General features: G+C 37.3%; 1 protein-coding gene and 1 long non-coding RNA gene across 2 annotated transcripts; one reads left to right on the forward strand and one right to left on the reverse strand.

Annotated features, from left to right (window-relative positions):
* Nucleotides 1–595: 595 nt before the first annotated feature.
* LOC106379178 lies at nt 596–11,872 on the reverse strand. Its single transcript, XR_001275921.3, has 5 exons — nt 11,545–11,872; nt 2,460–2,550; nt 2,200–2,267; nt 1,982–2,121; nt 596–1,858 (listed from the first exon to the last, which is right to left on the reverse strand). It is a non-coding gene; the product is annotated as an uncharacterized LOC106379178 (long non-coding RNA).
* A 1,835-nt stretch (nt 11,873–13,707) lies between these two features.
* Nucleotides 13,708–15,749, forward strand: LOC106380619 (ubiquinol oxidase 3, mitochondrial). Its single transcript, XM_013820423.3, has 4 exons — nt 13,708–14,257; nt 14,756–14,949; nt 15,136–15,430; nt 15,521–15,749. The coding sequence occupies exons 1-4, from the start codon at nt 13,847–13,849 to the stop codon at nt 15,578–15,580; spliced, it is 960 nt and encodes a 319-aa protein (XP_013675877.2). The 5' UTR covers nt 13,708–13,846; the 3' UTR covers nt 15,581–15,749.
* Nucleotides 15,750–20,472: the final 4,723 nt, after the last annotated feature.

The following is a 20,472-nucleotide window of genomic DNA, read 5'->3' on the forward strand; positions in this document are numbered from 1 at the left end:
ATTCAGTCGAAGAAAGAAGAATTATATTGGGAAACATGATGTAGTAAAAAATTTTGCACATCTCATGATGTCTTCTAACAAATTTTTATGTGATTTTTTTGGTTAACAGTGATCCTATCTCAATGATAATTAATTGTCTTTATTCATGTGTATTCAAATAAAAAGAAGATGGGAAGTTAATTTTTGTCGATAGTCTTCTAGAAGAGTTTGAAGTCGATGATATATCAATATTTGAAGACGTAACGAAGAAAATGGTTCAGAAAGCTAGTATGGAAAATATGTGTTCTAAGTTACCATATGAGGATATTTCAGGCAAGAAACCTTTGTTTGGAAATACATATGAAAATAAAAGGAAGATGAATACTGTTGGCCGTTAGACGAGGGAATTTGATGCCTTTATAGAGAAAGTTGAACCTGTTGCTGTTTCTCAGATAGAGTTCGATAGTAATGAGAGAGATGCTCCTGAGCAAAAGGAGGGGGGAGAGAGACCATTGTTGTACGATCTCAGATAGAGTTCGATAGTAATGAGAGAGATGCTCCTGAGCAAAAGGAGGGGGGGGGGGAGACCATTGTTGTACGACCAAGTTCGTTTTCGAACATTCTAGTGAATTGTGGGCTAGTATCCAGCCTTGATGAATATAGCTCTCTCTCACATTAAGAAAGAGGAGGTGAACACCGCATAAACAATCTTCAGTGTTCTTTGTTTGTTCTTGTTTTACCTTTTTGATTTGTGTGAGGCGATTCAAGTTGAAACCAAATGATTTCCTTACAAGATATTTGAAGGCATGTAAAGGATTGTAATAGATCTGTTGAAGGTAAATATTTTCAAATTGTACTTTTGTAGAATACTTATTATATCTATACATTTTCAAAAAATAATGTAATATTATATTTCTACCAGATTTTCATTATCATGTATAATTTGGTGGTTTACAAATTACTAAATTAGCCAATGATTAAAAAATCACATATGAAAAACATACAATCAGACTCATTGACTCAACATTCAAGACTTTTGACTTTTGTAAATGAACTTGCTTAGATTGTTTATTTTTTTGGACTTGCCTAGATTCTTCCGGATGACTTTACATGTAACTTCATTAGCATGATATTTTTATTCGTACATATTTCAGATCATTACCCAATACAAGCTTTTAACAACTAAATCCATTTCAAAAGCAGTCCGGATTTATTTCTAGTTTGACAGAACTGGTTTTGGATCTATATCTAAACGCTCAAAGAAATTTATCTTCTTTTGAAGTTTATTAGAGTCACTGCAAGAAACTTTGTTTATAGCCACCAAAATATTTGTAGCTAAAATTAAATTTTCGTAGCTATTTGATCAATAGCTACGATTAGCCACAAAATAAAATTCAACGTCAAGCTTGTGGCTATCGCTTATTTGTGGCAATCCGCGGATGTCTTTCTACGACATAGCCACAACAATATTTTTGTGGCTATTTCTGCCACAAATTACCTTTGGATAGTTACAAATTACTTTTTGATAGCCGCAATTTTTTAAGTGGCAATTTGTAGCTATTCAATAATTATTTTTTTTTAAAAAATACAAAACAAAATTTATTTATTTTGTAATAGAATATAATTAAAATAATTAAATAAATTTTTTTTAAAAATAAATGAAAAACCAAACAATTAATTTTGTTTGAAATAATATTTTGTTATACAATAAAATTAAAATAAATTAACTAAACTTAAAACATAAATAACATTTTGTGATATGTCTTGGCCGTAACCACCACCACCGCCGCCGTTGGCAACCGTAGATACTGCTCACCACCGTCATCCTTCATAGAAGTAATGTGTACGGTTTTCTTTAGAGATCTCTGATCTTTAGATTCTGCATTCACAGGAAAGAGTGTTACCAACTAGTTTTTCTGATAAACAAACCAGGGGACCTCAACAAGAACAAATTTGTAACTTCTTATTGAAAAATAATTAAAGCAAATATCTAACACTTTACCTGATATGTCTTGGGTCGTAGTGACCACATGAATTCCTCGCAGCAGCAGCAACCAGTCGTAGTAACAGCTTGATGTATCAGCATCGGCTGACTCTCCCTCTTCTTACATAAGTTAACTCCATCTTGATAAGTTGATTCCCCTGGAAAAAATGATTGTGTAAGGAAAAAGCAGTAAAGTAATTTACCTACAAAGAACTCTAACAATTTCATTGACTTACATTTTACTTGAGCCAGTGACACTCATAACACACAAGTCAATCTTACACTTCTCTTTTAGCACTGCAGCCTGTGACTGAAAATTACAACATGAGTTAGAACAAATTGCTAAAAGAAGAGCCTAAAAAACATGAGATTTCTTAGAAAAGCATATATATCAGAACAACACTTCACATATATATAGGTAACAATAAATAAGACTGAACTTCTAGAATTGGGATATTTCTGTTCATACTCACAGTACAAAGGAAAAGGTGTGTACCGCATGAGGAAGATGATATCATTGCTCAATTCGCAAATACTGGTGATATAACCACCTGCTAACTCCACGAGGACCACAACCCTTTATTACACTACAAGAAAACATAATCTTAACGAGGGCGGTTTTCCTCGTTATTTCGTCGTAAAAGAGGCTTTACGACGAATTAGCGAGGAAACGCGTTTGCTCGTTACACGTCTGTCGTAACACATATTTCCTCGCTAATTCGTCGTAACTTAGCGAGGAATATATTTCGTCGTATAGATGAAGTAGGGCGATTCGTCGTAAAGACCACGTCAATATTCCACGTAAGGACGTCGCTATAATTCATCGTAAATACCTCGAAAATAGTTCCTCGTAATCTACACGTAAATACCTTGAAAGAGTTTCCTCGCAAAATACACGTAACAACCACGAAATGATTTCCTCGTAAAATGGTCGTAAACTTTTCCTCGTTATTTCCTCGTAAATGGTTCCTCGTAAAATACTGGTTAAATGTTTCTCGTCATTTCCTCGTAAGGTTTCCACGTAAAGAGGTCGTACATTGGCTACGAATTTACTTCGTTTTTATTATTTTACAGAATTTAAAAATATAATTAAAAAATAACTAAAATTATTTAATTTAATAATAAATTAAAATTCAAAATAAAAATAAATCAATATGAAAATATTTTATATATAAATAAGTTTTGAATTTATATAATACAACAACCAAAAAAAAAAACTAAGGGTCGTTCATCGCCCGGTAGAATTCATCACTCCTCCTCGTAACATCTGCCTCGTTATGTACGTCGGATGACTCGCCTTGAATGGGATGTTGTTGTCGCATGTTCCTCAACATGGACTCCCATTCCGGATTTGTGGCCGCAATAATGTCCAAGAAGCCCTCGACTCCACCCATACGAGATTTTGTCGCGGTCAACTCGTTACGCAGCTGAGCGGACTCTCTACGCAGCTGAGCGGACTCTCTACGCAGCTCCGTGACTTCATCATCCCGTCGCTGACCATAAGACGATGTCGCTCTCGGAACATCGTTGACAGAACCAATACCCAACGTCCGTCCCTTTTTTTTAGGGACAACCTTAAAAACAAAAAATAAATATTGTAAGTAAAAATTTAAAGTTAAATTAAATGAATAATTAAAAATTAATTTTTTTGAAAATTTACCTCCTCGTAAATCTTATCCACTTCAAGTGTGGATAAGGTGACGGGTAATCCGTCGGTAGACTGCTGGGTCAGCTGAGTCTGGCGGTCTTCAACCCGAGCAACTACGTCGTTGTAGATTTGCTCGGACTTGCCATCTACAAATACGCCCGCCTTGTTCTTGTGGGTCCTCTCGTAAAGTTCCATAAGAGACGGGAGATGTCCCGTCTCTTTGGCCTAAAAAACAGTTAAGAAAGTTAGAATAAATTAATATATGTATTAAAAAAATTATTTAATAAAATATTTAATTACCATTTCCAAACGGACACCGGCGTGGGGTTTTTGGCCCGTAGTGTGAAGCATCGGCCCGTTCCCGTGCTCATCGACCGTGTTACGGGAGTTAGAGCAAGCCTGGGCGATTCTAATGGAATCAGGAAGGCGCCAATAACGGATGAGGCCATCCCACACATCCGTGGTGAGCTCAGCGGGTTTGCCACGCTCATACCCCTTCACGATCCAGTCACCCTTCCAGTTGGAGACCGTGTCCAACAAGCGAACTTTCGCTTTCGCGTTAAACTTCTTCCTCACCCTCTCAGTGATCCCCAAGGCCCAATTATATTTTTGCTGTTGGAAAAAATAAATTAACAATTAGTTTTTTAGAAAGTATATATATAAATCATGAAAAAATTAAAATATATATAATTAATTAATAGAAACTTACAGCGTAAATTTTGAACCACGTCTTTCTGACGTAGTGAGGCGTCTTACTCCAGTTTGGATGTGCCATGGAGAAGTAACCCTTGATCGTGTCGGTTACGTCCGATGCAAGACATCCGTCAACCCCCCACCTGGAAAATACAAATTTAAAATATAAATTATTTTTTAATGTTATAAAAGAAATTTAAACGAATTAAAAAAAAATTAATGCAACATACCACAACGTTCCGTCCGGTCGGTCTGGGTCGATGACTGGTAAACCTTCTCTGCCTGGCAGACTGAGAATGTCCTCTACAGTGTACTGCGAGTAAGGAGCACTCGGAGGCACCATCAGATCAGGATGAATATCGGCGGCCATCGGAGGTGCCATCGGAGGAGGCACAGGAGGAGGCATCGGAGGAGGCACATGAGGAGCCGATGGTGCACTAGAAGAAGTAGACCCAGAGACTCTCTGAGTATACTGAGTCTCGGGGACAGTCTCCTGGCCCGAAGAACTGGGAGCGGAAGAAGAGGCCGGGTCTAAACGACTACCCGGCTCACCGAAGATCTCTCTGTAATGGGCAGTAAGTCTTCCTTTTCGAACCTGAGAAAAAAATGAAATTTTTAAAATTAACATCAACAATATATTTCCCAACATTATCCACCTAATCAACACTAAATAACATAAAGTCCGCAAACCTATCTAAATTCCCTATACTAACCACCTAATCATCCTAAACTAACCAAATTAGAGAGAAATCAGAGAGGCTTACCATTGCTACGAAATGGAGAGGAAGTAGAGAGGAAGTAGAGAGGAAAGAAAGAGTGAGCGCTCGGGTGTATATATAAGATTACATATCGTCGCAAATTCGTCGTAAGTTTACGACGAAATAGCGAGCAGTTACAAAGGCCCGTGTTTTTTTTTACGAGGAAATTGCGAGGAATCACAAAGGCCCGTGTTTTTGTTTACGAGGTATTAACGACGATTTTGCCTACGTGGAATTAACGAGGCTTGCTTTCCTATAAATATACTCACAACTCTCATTCTCAAACCACACATAAACTCCCAAATCACACACCTATCTGAAATCACATTCCTCAGCAAAATCATATTCAAATTATAAATATTTGAAAAAAATAGGAAAAGGATAAGATATTAGAATTCATGTGGGCGAGACTTACGTATTATAATTGCTGGAAGTCTTGCCACATGTTATTCTGGTATTTTGATCATTTTCCTTTTTTCTAGTTTTTACACTACGAGGTATTTACGACGATTTATGCTTACGTGGAATTAACGTGTTTTATGTTTAAATCTTTTTACGTGGTCTTTACGACGATTTCTGCTTACGTGGTCTTTACGACGATTTCTGGTTACGTGGTCTTTACGACGATTTATGCTTACGTGGTATTTACGACGATTTCATCCTACGTGGAATTAACGAGTGTTATGTTTAAATCCCTAGAATCCGAAAACCGAAACCCGAAACCCGAAACCCCATACCCGAAACCCCAAACCCCAACCCCCAAACCCGAAACCCGAAAGCCCAAACCCGAAACCCGAAACCCGAAACCCAAACCCCCATCTTTAATTTTCTACTTCATATCTTCCAAACCCCATATTTAATTTTAAGTTTCGTCGTTATTCCTAAACCCCAACCCCCAAACCCGAAACCCGAAAGCCCAAACCCGAAACCCGAAACCCGAAACCCCAACCCCGAAACCCGAAACCCGAAACCCGAAACCCGAAACCTCATACCCAAACCCAAACCCCAACCCCCAAACCCGAAACCCGAAACCCGAAACCCGAAACCCAAACCCGAAACCCAAACCCCCATCTTTAATTTTCTACTTCATATATTCCAAACCCCATATTTAATTTTAAGTTTCGTCGTTATTTTTAACGAGTGTTATGGTTAAATCCCTAGAACCCCAAACCCGAAACCCGAAACCCGAAACCCGAAACCCGAAATCCAAAACCCGAAACCCCAAACCCCGAACCCCTAAACCCGAAACCCCAAACTCGAAACCCCAAACCCGAAACCCGAAACCCAAAACCCGAAATCCAAAACCCGAAAACCCAAACCCGAAATCCAAAACCCGAAACCCCAAACTCCGAACCCCTAAACCCGAAACCCCAAACTCCAAACCCCTAAACCCCGAACCCCAAACCCCAAACCCCGAACCCCTAAACCCGAAACCCGAAACCAAAAACTCGAAACCCAAACCCCAAACCCGAAACCCGAAACCCTAAACCCGAAACCCGAAACCCGAAACCCGAAACCCCAAACCCCGAACCCCTAAACCCGAAACTCCAAACTCCGAACCCCTAAACCCCGAACCCAAACCCCGAACCCCTAAACCCGAAACCAAAAACCCGAAACCCAAACCCCAAACCCGAAACCCGAAACCCGAAACCCCAAACCCCAAACCCCATATTCCTTATTTTCTACTTCATATATTCCAAACCCCATCTTTATTTTTAAGTTTCGTCATTATTTCCTCGTTGTCTTACGTTGTATTTACGACGATTTCATCCTACGTGGTTTTTACGACGAATTCATCATACGTGGGATTTACGACGATTTTGTCCTACGTGGAATTAACGAGTCCCGCGTTCTTTATTTTTATATTTCGTCGTTATTTCCTCGTTGACCTACGAGTCCTTTACGACGATTTTTTGTTACGTGGAATTAACGAGTGTTATGTTTAAATCCCTTGAATCCGAAACCCCAAACCCCATATTCCTTATTTTCTACTTCATATACTCCAAACCCCATCTTTATTTCCATTCCAAACCACAATTCCCACATTTGCTTATTCATAAAACAAACTCCCGGCATTACCTTATTCATAAAACAAACCCCACATTATCTTATTCATAAAACAAACTCCCTCATCTTATTCATAAAACAAATACATCAATCGGATACATCGACATTCTCGTCATCACTAGAAACATCATCATTTTCATTAAACTCGTCTTCAACAGCTTCGTCTGTGGCATCATCGGTAAGATCTTCGTACTCGTGATTATGCGGATCAATGAGAAGGATGTCATCAATTTCTTGTTCAGGTTCCTCAACTTCATTTATCTGTTCTTCTTGCAATGGTGGTTCTTCTCCACTGATGATTCGTCCTCGAGGTGTAACTTTGATCACTGCTAACCAATTTATACTTGAATCTCTCATCCGAGGGTATGGAAGGAAGCTAACTTGGTCTGCTTGTGAAGCTAAGATGAAAGGCTCGAATTTGTTGTACCTTCGTCCACCGTTGACATCAACTACACCGAATTTGTTAGACCGAACACCTCTGTTGACGACGGGGTCGAACCATTCACATTTGAAGAGGACGCATTTCAGCTTCAGTATCCCTGGAAATTCGACTTCAATAATCTCCGTCAAGATCCCGTAGAAATCTGTTTCCCCTTTCACACATATTCCATAGTTACTGGTCGCCCGCTGTCTACCATAGTCATATGTATGAAAAGTATAGCCTCGTGTGAAATACATCTGTGATGTGGTGACCTTTACAAGTGGAGATTGAATTACTTCGTGTAACCACTTAGGATAATCTGCATCGTCGTCGTCATAATCAACCTGCAAAAATAAAGAGAATGTTAATGAAATACAGATAATGTATGAAAAAAAAGTTTTAGTTAATACCTGATTCCGCAACCACTTAATGAAGTGTTGATCTTTCCTTTTGTCTACGTCACTTGTGGATATACCAGGAAATGTTTCTTCGACTTGAGAAACAAATAGGCTGTAAAATCACATTTTATAGGAATGAATCTCTCGCAATTATACAATTAATTATACTTATATGTGTTTCGAAGTGTCAATATATGTTACCTTTCAAAATAACGCATCAATGGATCTTCGCAATTGAGTAGAATATAGGTGTGTGCACTATGAGCGTCTTCTTCACTCGACCACCAAACCTCTTTAGACTTCCCACCGAGTCGCCCAATCTGGCTAAAGATGTCTGGAACACCAGCAACTGCATATGTTGGCGCAACACCACCATCATCATATCTTCTTGGAGCTCTTCTCCGTGTACGTACTTTTGACGCAAAGTAGTACGATGTGAAGTGAGAAACTTCTTCCGTCAAACTTCCAGCAATTATAGAACCTTCAACTTTGGCGAGGTTCTTTGCTTTTCCCTTCAAATATTTCATGGCTCGCTCATACTGATACATCCATCCGTAATGTACAGGTCCACGAAGCAATGCCTCATATGGGAGGTGGACAGCTAGATGCTCCATGACGTCAAAAAATCCGGGAGGAAATATCTTCTCCAAGTTGCACAATAAGATGGGAATGTTCTCCTGAAGCTGTTCCACAACTTCTTCTTTAAGAGTGCGTGTGCTCAGATCCCTGAAAAATGCTCCAATGCCTTTTATATTCAAAAAAAAATTAAACACATTGTTAGTCATATATTATTTTGTAAATTATTGTGATATAATACACTACGTACCTGCAAGTGCTTCATGTACGTTTGTTGGAAGTAGCTCCGCAAATGCAAAGGGCAGTAGTCGTTGCATAAATACATGACAATCATGACTCTTCATCCCGGAGAACTTTTGACCCTTTTCAAACATCTAGAGAGATTCGAAACATACCCATCGGGGAACTTCACTTCTGATGCCACCCAGTTGAACAACACCAACTTTTTTTCTGAAGATAATCTGAATATCGGAACGGGAACTTGTCCATTGCTTTTAATATGTAACTCGATTCTTGAGCAAATATCCGGCAAGTCCAACCTCGATTTTATGTTGTCTTTTGTCTTCCCTGGAACATTCAATATTGTATTCGTGATGTTCTCAAAGAAATTCTTCTCTATATGCATCACATCGAGGTTGTGGCGCAGAAGAAGATCCTTCCAATATGGCAACTCCCAAAATATACTCTTCTTGTGCCAGTTGTGATGAACACCGTAAGAATCTGGCATATTACGAGGGACATGCCAATTACCACCCCAACGAACTGTTTCGTTAGCTCCGTAGTAGTCGATTTGCGCTTCAATTTGTTCTCCAGTTAGATATGGAGGAGGAGTGTCTCTCACAACCTTTTTGTGCCTAAACAAATTCTTGTTTCTTCGGTAAGGATGGCCAATGGGAAGAAATCGACGGTGACAATCAAACCAACTTGTCTTCCTACCATTCTTCAGTTGAAACGCATCTGTCGTTCCATTACAATATGGACAAGCTAATCTCCCATGTGTAGTCCATCCAGACAACATCCCATAGGCAGGGAAATCACTTATGGTCCACAAAAGCATCGCTCGCATCGTAAAATTCGTCTTCGTTGAACAGTCATACGTCCTCACCCCTGTTGACCACAAATCCTTCAACTCTTTTATCAGTGGTTGTAGGAAAACATCCAGGGACCTTTTTGGATGGTTCGGACCAGGTATTAATATGGTCAAGAATAGTAACTCCCGTTGCATGCACATCTCCGGTGGCAGGTTGTATGGAGTAAGAAAGACTGGCCACAATGAATATTGTCTCCCTGACATTCCGAACGGACTAAATCCATCTGTGCATAATCCGAGATACACATTCCGGATATTGCTAGCGAAATCTGGATGTACTTTGTTGAAATGTTTCCAGGCTCTTGCATCTGATGGATGAGTCATCTCACCATCCGTCTGAGTATGCTCGGCATGCCATCTCATCTTTCCAGCAGTCTGCTCTGATTGATACAATCTTTTCAATCTGTCTGTAATTGGTAGGTACCACATCCTTTGGTACGGTACCCTATTACGTCCCCGTCCTTGCGGCTTGAATCGTGGCTTCTTGCAGAATCGACATTCTTCTAGCTTCTCATCATCTCCCCAATAGATCATGCAGTTGTCGATGCAAACATCTATCATCTCCGAAGGCAACCCAAGACTATAAACCAGTTTCTGAATCTCATAATAAGAATCAGCAGACACATTGTCTTCCGGCAAATACTCTTTAAACAAGTCCGCCCATTCGTTCATGCAACTTTCAGGTAGATTGTGATCAGTTTTAATATTCATCATTCTAGCAGCTAACGACAATTTAGAGAGACCTTCTCTACAACCACTGTAAAGTGGTTGATTCGCCGCGTTTAACATTTCGTAAAACTTTTTTGCATCTATATTAGGTTCTTCATCTTCATCATGAGCTACGAATGCATCAGCTACCATATCATGAACCCTATCATAATCTACCATCTCCTCCTGATGGTAACTATGTTCATTATGCAAATGATGATCAACCGGTTCTTTTTCCTGAAAATTGCTATTACTACTACTAGCTTCATTCTGATCATAATTAAAACCTTCTCCATGTTGAAACCAGATATAGTAATTTGCCGTGAAACCTCTATTTATTAAATGCTTCCAAACATTTTCACGATTTGCCAGTTTCGAATTGTTGCATTTCCGACAAGGACAGAACATCTTACCACTTTCTTGGGCGAGCGGTGTTGAATCTGCTTGATGCATAAATGTCTCCAGACCCGCAAGGTATTCTTTCGTCACTCTCCCGTTAGCATCTCTATGCAAATACATCCACTTCCGCAACTCGTAAATAGTCCCGGAGCCAGCCATTTTTTTTCTTTCACGTTTTTTTGTTGTTGGTGTGTTTAAAATGATGTTCAAACATCCATATTTATAGGAAAATTCGAATCTGGTAGTTGTAATTTTGCTATGAATTTACGACGAAAATTAATTAGGTGGGCAAAAAAACGTGTAACACCTATAAAGTTGGTGGATTCAAAAATTTTCTCGTTAAATACACGTAAACTATTCCCTCGTAAATACCACGCAAAGTTTACGTCGTATTTACGAGGAAATAGTTTTTCCTCGTAAAATACTCGTAAAATTACATCCACTTTACGACGAAACAGTTTTGTCGTTACGTTACGAGGAAATAACGATGACTTTAGTTTTTCATGTAAATTCGTCGTAAACTCGACGCAAATTTACGAGGATTGTTTTTCGTCGTTAATTTTCGTCGTTAAGCATGTGTTTTCTTGTAGTGTTATATCTCTTTTTCCTGTACAAGACAGGAAGAAAGCCATGGAATCAGATATAAACGAAATGCAATAAAGCGGAAGCTTCTACAAAAATCTGGGAGTCCGTCTTTTCATAATAAAAGAAAAATTGAAACCATAACCATTAAATCTGAAACTTGACTTAATTAGAAAGGTTTTAAATCTGAAAATTGGTATTGATTCTCTTACGGGAATCGATTCCGGAAAGGGATAGTAACTGGTGAAGATCTCGACTTTTTTGCAAAACCGAACCCGTGACTGACGACGGAGAGATGAGAAGGAAGGTGAATAACTGTAGATCTGATGTCGTCTGGAACTCCGCAAACCCTCGCTCCAGCCACCATCGGTTATGAGCCCCAACCCAGATCTACGGCGAGATAAACCCCAAGTTACCCACAAAAGCTAGAAAGAAAATAAGTTGAAGCTAAGAATGCAAGAAGAAGAAGCAAAAAGCGAATTGTGTTAAGCGGAGAAGATAGTCGTAAGGAAAAGGGAACCGAGAGAAGGAGAAGAATAAACTGTTTAGGTGAAGTATCCAATGCTTTTTGGAGCTTAAATTTTTTCCCCGTTTCATTTTTTTTTAACGCTGATTTATTATGATCTTACAATTACGATATGAGAAAGATTACATAGACGATTCGACAACCGACAATACTACCTGCCTTATGAAGACCTACGCCTAACTGCATCATATGAGCCGTCCTATGAAGATCCACACCTGACCAGATTTACTTGCACCATGTTGAAGATCCCTTGTAAGCCTTTCTTCCGTAGTCTACATAATTGTTTTAATAAATCGCTCTCTCCGAGACTTGAAACCTGGATTTCCTGTAATCTGCAATAAATTGCATAGTATGAGATTCGAACCCCAGACCTGAGTGTAGAAGCCTTTAAACCAACCAGTAGGCTACGGTGCTTCCACGTTTCATTTAGATGATAAACAATTTTTTTGTTTGGCGGCAGACCCTAAAATTTCCCGCTTAAGTGATTATGCTATTACTGATCATATGTATAAGTGGTAATATTATTTTACTTGCATAATATATCAGACTATAGTGTTAACAAATTCATAAACACGATAATGAAAATCTGAGTTAAGTAGATCACAATAAAATTATATATCAGACTATAGTGTTAATAAATTCATAAACACTTTATAAATTTTGGATTAATTCCATATTGGCACATTCAAATGAACCACTCAAATAATCAACTTTTAGATCAAATGATAAGTGTTAGATATTGGATACATAGTATGAGATGATATATTATCTAACAAATGATAAGATAAAGCTATATGTAATAACAAGTGAACCACTCAAATTTTAGTTATTAATTATACATTACGTACTACTTGTATATAATATATTACCTTGGGGTTTAGAATTTGCAATAAAAATGATAATATTTGGTGTTTTAAAAAAAAATCGTTAGAAGTGTAGCCTTTTTGTTTCAAGATACTATATTTAAGATTTTATGATCAAAAGTTCCTGATTACTATTATACATTACTGATTTAGGGGTTTAAGATATGTTTAGGGTCTAGAATTTGAAATTTGAAAAGAGTTATATTTTATTTTTGTAAGTGTTGAATTTTCGTTTTGACATATTAATTTTTAAAAATTTATAATTCAAAAGTTAGAGTTTATTATTATTTTTATTATACATTAGAGGTTTAGGGCATGGTTAGGGTTTAAGTTTTCTACAAACAGCCACGAATTACGTTGCGGCTACTTATTTCCACAATTTTTTCGTGGCTAATAGTAGATTTTGATTTCCACAATTTGTTTCGTGGATAATTGTGTCTTACCATCTTCGAATATCCACAAAATAAAAATCGTAGCTATTTAGCCACAAAGATCGACACAATAGCTACAATTTTGAGCTTTTCTAAAAACGTGACTATTTTGTAGCTATTAGTGTCTAAGAAATTACAACCACAAAATGTTTGTAGCTAATTTGTAGCTATTTTCAATTTTTCTTGTAGTGAGTATAGATTTTAAGTTAACCTATATTAAAATATAACTTAAACAGATATACATATATCAATATGTCAATCTAAGGCAAATAAAAGTCTTTGGGAAATAGTACGGTAGTGTAACATAATCGGAGTTTGTAGCCTAGCTAATTGATACGTATAAGAACATCCATCATGTAATATTTTGTGTTCAAATAATATTTTGTGTTCAAATTTGGTAGTCTAGACTTTAGATGTGTATTATTAAACGATAACAACTAAATTATGATACTCGCATGTTCTTTTACTTTTCCAGGGCAATGAAACGTGTCAAACTTCTCCTCTGTTCCTAACAATCCTCCAAGAAACTTTGAATCTGACCGAGATTAGTAGTAATCAGTCGTACTATATATAAACTCGTCTCTTCCCAATTCATTTGCCACATAACCAATCCGAAGAAGAGATATAGAAAACAAAGATATAAAGCCCTCTCTCATCTATTAAAAGTTTCCTTATCATCCCAAAACTAGTTGAAGTTACATCCAAACCCATCTGTTGGTACTCATGTCCTCCAGGTCGATTTACCGTACTCTTCGACCGGTGCTATCATCTTCGGTACTATCATCCGGTTTAGGTACTGGACATGGAATAAAGGGACATGTCATCAGCCACTTGCCCACTATTCGGTTTTTGAGCTCCGACACGTCATCTTCGACAACTGGGAATAGGCAGCCGGAAAATCCTGTCCGAACGGCCGACGGCAAAGTTATTTCCACTTATTGGGGTATACCTCCGACTAAGATTACTAAACCGGACGGTTCAGCTTGGAAGTGGAATTGTTTTCAACCATGGGATTCATACAAACCGGATGTGTCCATTGATGTAACCAAACATCACAAACCGTCCAATTTCACTGACAAATTTGCATATTGGACCGTCCAATCTCTGAAGATACCGGTTCAATTATTTTTCCAGGTAATCTAATAGAACTGTTTTATCGATTGCTTAATTATTTTATACAGACAAATTTTGAAAAATAAAAATTGTGAGTCAAATAGTCGAACTTTAGAGAGGAGCTGATTATCAGCAGTTTTTTTTAAAATTGATATACATTATATTTTGATTAACGAAACAAGAAACTATTAATCGGTTAGAAACCTTGCTTTTTCATAAACCGACTATATGAGTTAGTTATGAGGGTTGTTTGAGAAAAGGCTACATCTTGGTGGAGAAAGAAAAAAAGTGAGTTGTGATTAGTTTTAGGAGTATTTAAAAAAGATCAAAGCATGATTAGTGAAAATTTTCAATGATTTAAAGTTTCAACAATATTAAAAATCCTTTTGTTAATCAACATCTTAGACTACCGAGTCACTTTAGCTGGCTAGCTAATCAAGCCTTTGATCAATACCCATACACGCATATTATATTGGACATCTATTTTGCCTAATTTCAATATATATCTTTTGAGTGTAGAGGAAGCATATGTGCCATGCAATGTTGCTGGAGACCGTGGCGGCGGTGCCAGGAATGGTGGGAGGGATGCTTTTGCACTTGAAATCTCTACGGAGGTTCGAACATAGTGGCGGATGGATCAAAGCCTTGCTCGAAGAGGCTGAGAACGAGCGTATGCATCTCATGACCTTCATCGAACTCTCACAACCCAAATGGTAAATTTCGATTTAAAATACAACGTATACAATTGAGACAGTGAAATCAAATATCGACTTTTCTATACTTTGGTTAAGTTCCTGAACCAACCGTGGTTTGACTTGGATCAGTTATCTAATTGACAAATATATTCATAAATTTTTGAAAATGTATAACCGATTATCATTTTGAATTTGTTTTTTTAGGTACGAACGGGCGATTGTGTTTGCGGTCCAGGGTGTTTTCTTCAACGCATATTTCTTGTCCTATGTAATTTCTCCCAAACTTGCTCATCGTATCACTGGATACTTGGAAGAAGAAGCTGTGAATTCTTATACCGAGTTTCTCAATGACATCGATGCCGGAAAGTTCGAAAACTCACCAGCTCCGGCCATCGCGATTGATTACTGGCGGTTGCCTAAAGATGCGACGCTGAGGGACGTGGTTTTTGTCATCCGAGCTGATGAAGCTCACCACCGAGATATTAACCATTATGCTTCGGTAAGGAGTTATATGTTTATTTGTAAAATGATATACAATATTAGGTGTAAAAATGTGAATTTCGCTAAAATATGGGATTATTGTTGGCAGGACATACAATTTCAAGGACGCGAACTCAAGGAAGCACCAGCTCCGATTGGATATCACTAAAGATCATGCGACACACGAATTTGAATTATAACAATTGATAAATATATTTTTTGTTTGTTTATAAGTTTTAAGTTATTTTGTAATTTATATGTATGATAAAAAAAATATTACGTATCATCATTTAATTAGATATATGATTTCACATATAATATATATATTTTTTTAAATATTTAATTTTGATATGCTAAATTACTACCATTATTTTAAATTAAGTAAAATTTTTTTATCATGTTAAAACTGGAGTATTACTTTCTTAGACTCATGTAGTTCAGTTTCTCATCTTATATTTGTAAATATATTTATAAATTTGTTTTTTATAAATTGGTATATATTGTTGTAGAAAAAATAGGAAACTGAAATATTAAATTAGAGTGGCATTAATAAACATAACTTCAAATATTTTGAAAATCCATACACACTCATCATAATTAGTTGATTTGATTGTTCGTATTAAGAATGGTTGGTTATTCATATTTTAGTATATTGGATTGTAGCAGTTTTTTTACAATTCGACTAAAATAAGAGAACTTTGTTAATTAGATTTTGTTAATTAGATTTTGTTTAATTTTATCTTAGGATGATAATATATTTTTCAAGATTATTTATAATTTAATATATGTTATTTCAATAAAATTAAAAAAATTTAACTGTTGATAATTATTTTCATTAAAATTATAATCATTAAATCAAAATAGATTTATAATAAGAAATATTACTTATCTTGTTGCATCCTTACATTTTGAATATTTATTTGGTTTTAAGATAATCATAAGATATAATCATTTAAAAAAAATAAGATATCAAATAATCATTTATGTTGTTTTATTTTCTTATTAATTATTTCATCAAAATATATTTATAATCAAAATATTTGTATTTTACAAAAGAATGTCTAAAATATTCTATTTTCAATTTGTTTTGTGAAGTTATGTTATATCACTACAAGAAAACGTAGCAGTAACAACGACGGTTTACGACGAAATTATTTCCTCGTAACTTTACATTGGCTTTACAACGCAATTACGACGAGACATTATTTCGTCGTAAACTCCATGGTAATTTACGACGAAAGGATTTCGTCGTAAAGTCAATGTAAGTTTACGACGAAAGTACGTGGAATGCGAAATAGTTGTAAACGTTACATCGACATTACAACGAATCATGTTACCATTATATAAAGGTGAAAACGTGTATTCAATGTGCTTTAACTTACCTAAATTCGTTGTAAAGTCGTTGTAAATGTTCCATGTAAAATCCATGTAAAACTTTTCTTGTAAAATCATTGTTATATTTCTCTATATATATATGTCATTTCCCACAACTCTCTTCTTCACAACACACAACTCTCTTCCTCTCGAACCTGATGGCGTTTAGACTCTGTTCCTCATTCAGCCACCAATTACTATTTCGAAGATGACGATAAGGAACATGAGTCATTCGTCTGTCTGCCAATTCAGTGGAGCGACAAGGAGAAGTGGACGGAAGTGCAGTTGGTTTATACTTGAAAGGAACCTCCGACCATCGTCAAAGGTTCCTCTCAAGTACAAACCAGCTGCACTTCCGTCCACTTTCTCCTTGTCATTCCACTGAATTGGCAGACAGACGAACGACACAGGTTCCTTATCGTCGTCTTAGAAATAGTAACTGGTGGCTTAACAACGCAATTACGACGAAACCAACGAAACCAAATTTCGTCGTAAACGCCATGTAATATTACGACGCAAGTACGTCGAAAAGTAAACTTTACATCGACATTACAACGAATCATGTTACCGTTATATTTAGGTGAAAACGTGTATTCAATGTGCTTTAACTTACCTAATTTCGTCGTAAATTCGTTGTAAATAATATGTTAAAACCATGTAAAATCCATGTAAAATATTCCTTGTAAAATCGTTGTTATTTTTCAACTACCCAACTCGAAAATTTCTCTATATATATGTCATTTCCCACAACTCTCTTCCTCACAACACACAAACGGGAGAAAAAAAATCCGAAAAAAAATCAGAAAAAAAAAGATTTGAAAAAAAAATCTAAGAAAAAATGGCCGGTGGCGGTAGTATTTACGAGTTACGGAGTTGGATGTATTTGCACAAAGATTCCGACGGGAGGGTGACAAACGCATTTCTGAGCGGGCTAGAGACATTCATGCACCAGGCGGGCTGTACACCGATCACACAGGAAAGCGGTAAGATGTTCTGCCCCTGTCGGAAATGCAAGAATTCAAAATTTGCACGTAGTGAAACTGTATGGAAGCATTTAGTAAACAGAGGATTTACACCACAGTACTACATTTGGTATCAACATGGAGAGGGTTATGGGGGAAATGAAGCTAGTAGTAGTAATAATAATTTTGAGGATGGTCATCATAGTGAAGAACCGAATCATTTGCATAATGAATATAATTATCATCAAGATCATGAGCAGATGGTAGATCATGATAGGGTTCAAGATATGATTAGTGATGCATTTTTAGAAACAACTACAACAATAGCTGATGGAACTGGAAATGTAGAAGAACCTAATTTGGATGCAAAAAGGTTTTATGAAATGCTAGATGCTGCAAATCAACCAATCTACACTGGTTGTAGAGAAGGTCTCTCTAAATTGTCTCTAGCAGCTAGGATGATGAATATTAAAACGGATCATAATTTACCTGAGAATTGCATGGATGCATGGGCGGAGTTGTTTAAAGAGTATTTGCCAGAAGACAACGTGTCTGCTGAATCTTATTATGAGATTCAGAAATTGGTTTATAGTCTTGGGTTGCCTTCGGAGATGATTGATGTTTGCATCGACAACTGCATGATCTACTGGAAAGAAGATGACAAGTTAGAAGAGTGTCGATTCTGCAAAAAACCACGATTCAAACCGCAAGGCCGTGGGAGGAATAGGGTACCGTACCAAAGGATGTGGTACCTACCAATTACAGACAGATTGAAAAGATTATATCAATCTGAGAGGACTGCTGCATCGATGAGGTGGCATGCGGAACATGTCCAGAGAGATGGTGAGGTTGCACATCCATCAGACGCAAGAGCGTGGAAACATTTCAACAAGGTACACGCAGATTTTGCTACAAATATTCGGAATGTCTATCTTGGGTTATGCACCGATGGATTTTCTCCATTTGGAATGTCTGGTAGACAATATTCTTTGTGGCCAGTCATTCTTACGCCGTACAATTTACCGCCGGATATGTGCATGGAACAAGAATTTCTATTTTTGACCATATTAATCCCTGGGCCGAAGCATCCAAAACGGTCTCTTGATGTTTTTCTTCAACCGTTGATAGAAGAGCTAAAGCAATTGTGGTCAGAAGGGGTGTGGACGTACGATTGTTCCTTGAAAAACAATTTTACGATGCGAGCAGTTCTGCTGTGGACGATAAGTGATTTCCCTGCTTATGGGATGTTGTCTGGCTGGACAACACATGGAAGATTATCTTGTCCATATTGTCTTGGATCGACGGATGCTTTTCAACTGAAGAATGGTAGGAAGAGTTGTTGGTTTGACTGTCATCGTCGCTTTCTTCCACTTGCCCATCCGTACAGAAGAAATAAGACATTGTTTCGGCACAAAAAAATTGTCAGAGACGGTCCTCCTCCATATCTCACCGGCCAGCAGATCGAAGCAGACATTGATTATTACGGAGCTCAGGAAACAGTTAAAGTTGGAGGAAATTGGCATGTTCCTGGAAATATGCCTGATGGATATGGTGTGTCTCACAATTGGCATAAGAAGAGTATATTTTGGGAGCTACCCTATTGGAAGGATCTTCTCTTACGCCACAATCTGGATGTCATGCATATTGAGAAGAACTTTTTTGAGAACATCATGAATACATTACTTAACGTCCCTGGGAAGACAAAAGATAACAAAAAGTCAAGGATGGACTTACCTGATATTTGCTCAAGAAGTGAGTTACATATCAAGAGCAATGGAAACGTTCCTGTTCCCATCTTCCGGTTGTCATCAGAAGCCAAAACAACCTTGTTTGACTGGGTTGCATCAGAAGTTAAGTTTCCTGATGGTTATGTTTCAAATCTGTCAAAATGTGTTGAACGAGGTCAAAAGTTCTCCGGAATGAAGAGTCATGATTGTCATGTGTTTATGCAACGACTTCTTCCATTTGCTTTTGCCGAGCTCCTTCCAGCAAATGTCCATGAAGCACTTGCAGGTAATTATAAAACGTTAATATATATACATATGTTATGAAATGTTATTAATTTGATTACTTTTGCAATATACAGCCATCGGCGCTTTTTTCAGAGATCTCAGCACACGTACGTTCAAGGAAGAAGTCATCGAACAACTTCATCATAACATTCCGATCATATTGTGCAACCTGGAGAAGATATTTCCTCCTTCATTTTTTGACGTCATGGAGCATCTAGTTGTCCACCTACCATATGAAGCATTGCTTCGTGGACCTGTTCACAACGGATGGATGTATCCGTATGAGCGACAGATGAAACATTTGAAGGGGAAAGCAAGAAATCTTGCAAAGGTGGAAGGTTCAATAGTTGCGGGAAGTTTGACAGCCGAAACATCTAACTTCACATCATACTACTTTGCTCCAACTGTTCGTACGAGGAAAAGAGTTCCTAGAAGATATGATGATGGTGGAGTACCGACATCATATCCAATTGATGGTGTTCCTGACATTTTCTGCGAAATTGCAAGGTTTGGTGGTAAAACGAAAGAAGTATGGTGGTCATGTGAAGAGGATAAACATAGTGCCCACACTTATATTCTGCTCAACTGCGAGGATGCAATGACCCGTTACTTTGAAAGGTAAATATTTTTGTGAATGTTAATTATATGAATTGCAGTTAATTATGTATGACTTGATTATTTGTTTAATTTGCAGCATGTTTGTATCTCAAGTT

This window comes from Brassica napus, chromosome C5, assembly GCF_020379485.1.
Source record: "Brassica napus cultivar Da-Ae chromosome C5, Da-Ae, whole genome shotgun sequence".
Classification (NCBI taxonomy): Eukaryota; Viridiplantae; Streptophyta; class Magnoliopsida; order Brassicales; family Brassicaceae; genus Brassica; species Brassica napus.

Bases quoted from the DNA above. Each gene is read 5' to 3' on its own strand.
- LOC106380619 (XM_013820423.3), top strand. From the start codon at position 13,847: ATGTCCTCCAGGTCGATTTACCGTACTCTTCGACCGGTGCTATCATCT. The intron at 14,258-14,755 runs GTAATCTAATAG...TTTTGAGTGTAG, and splicing joins CGGTTCAATTATTTTTCCAG to AGGAAGCATATGTGCCATGC. The intron at 15,431-15,520 runs GTAAGGAGTTAT...TATTGTTGGCAG, and splicing joins ATATTAACCATTATGCTTCG to GACATACAATTTCAAGGACG.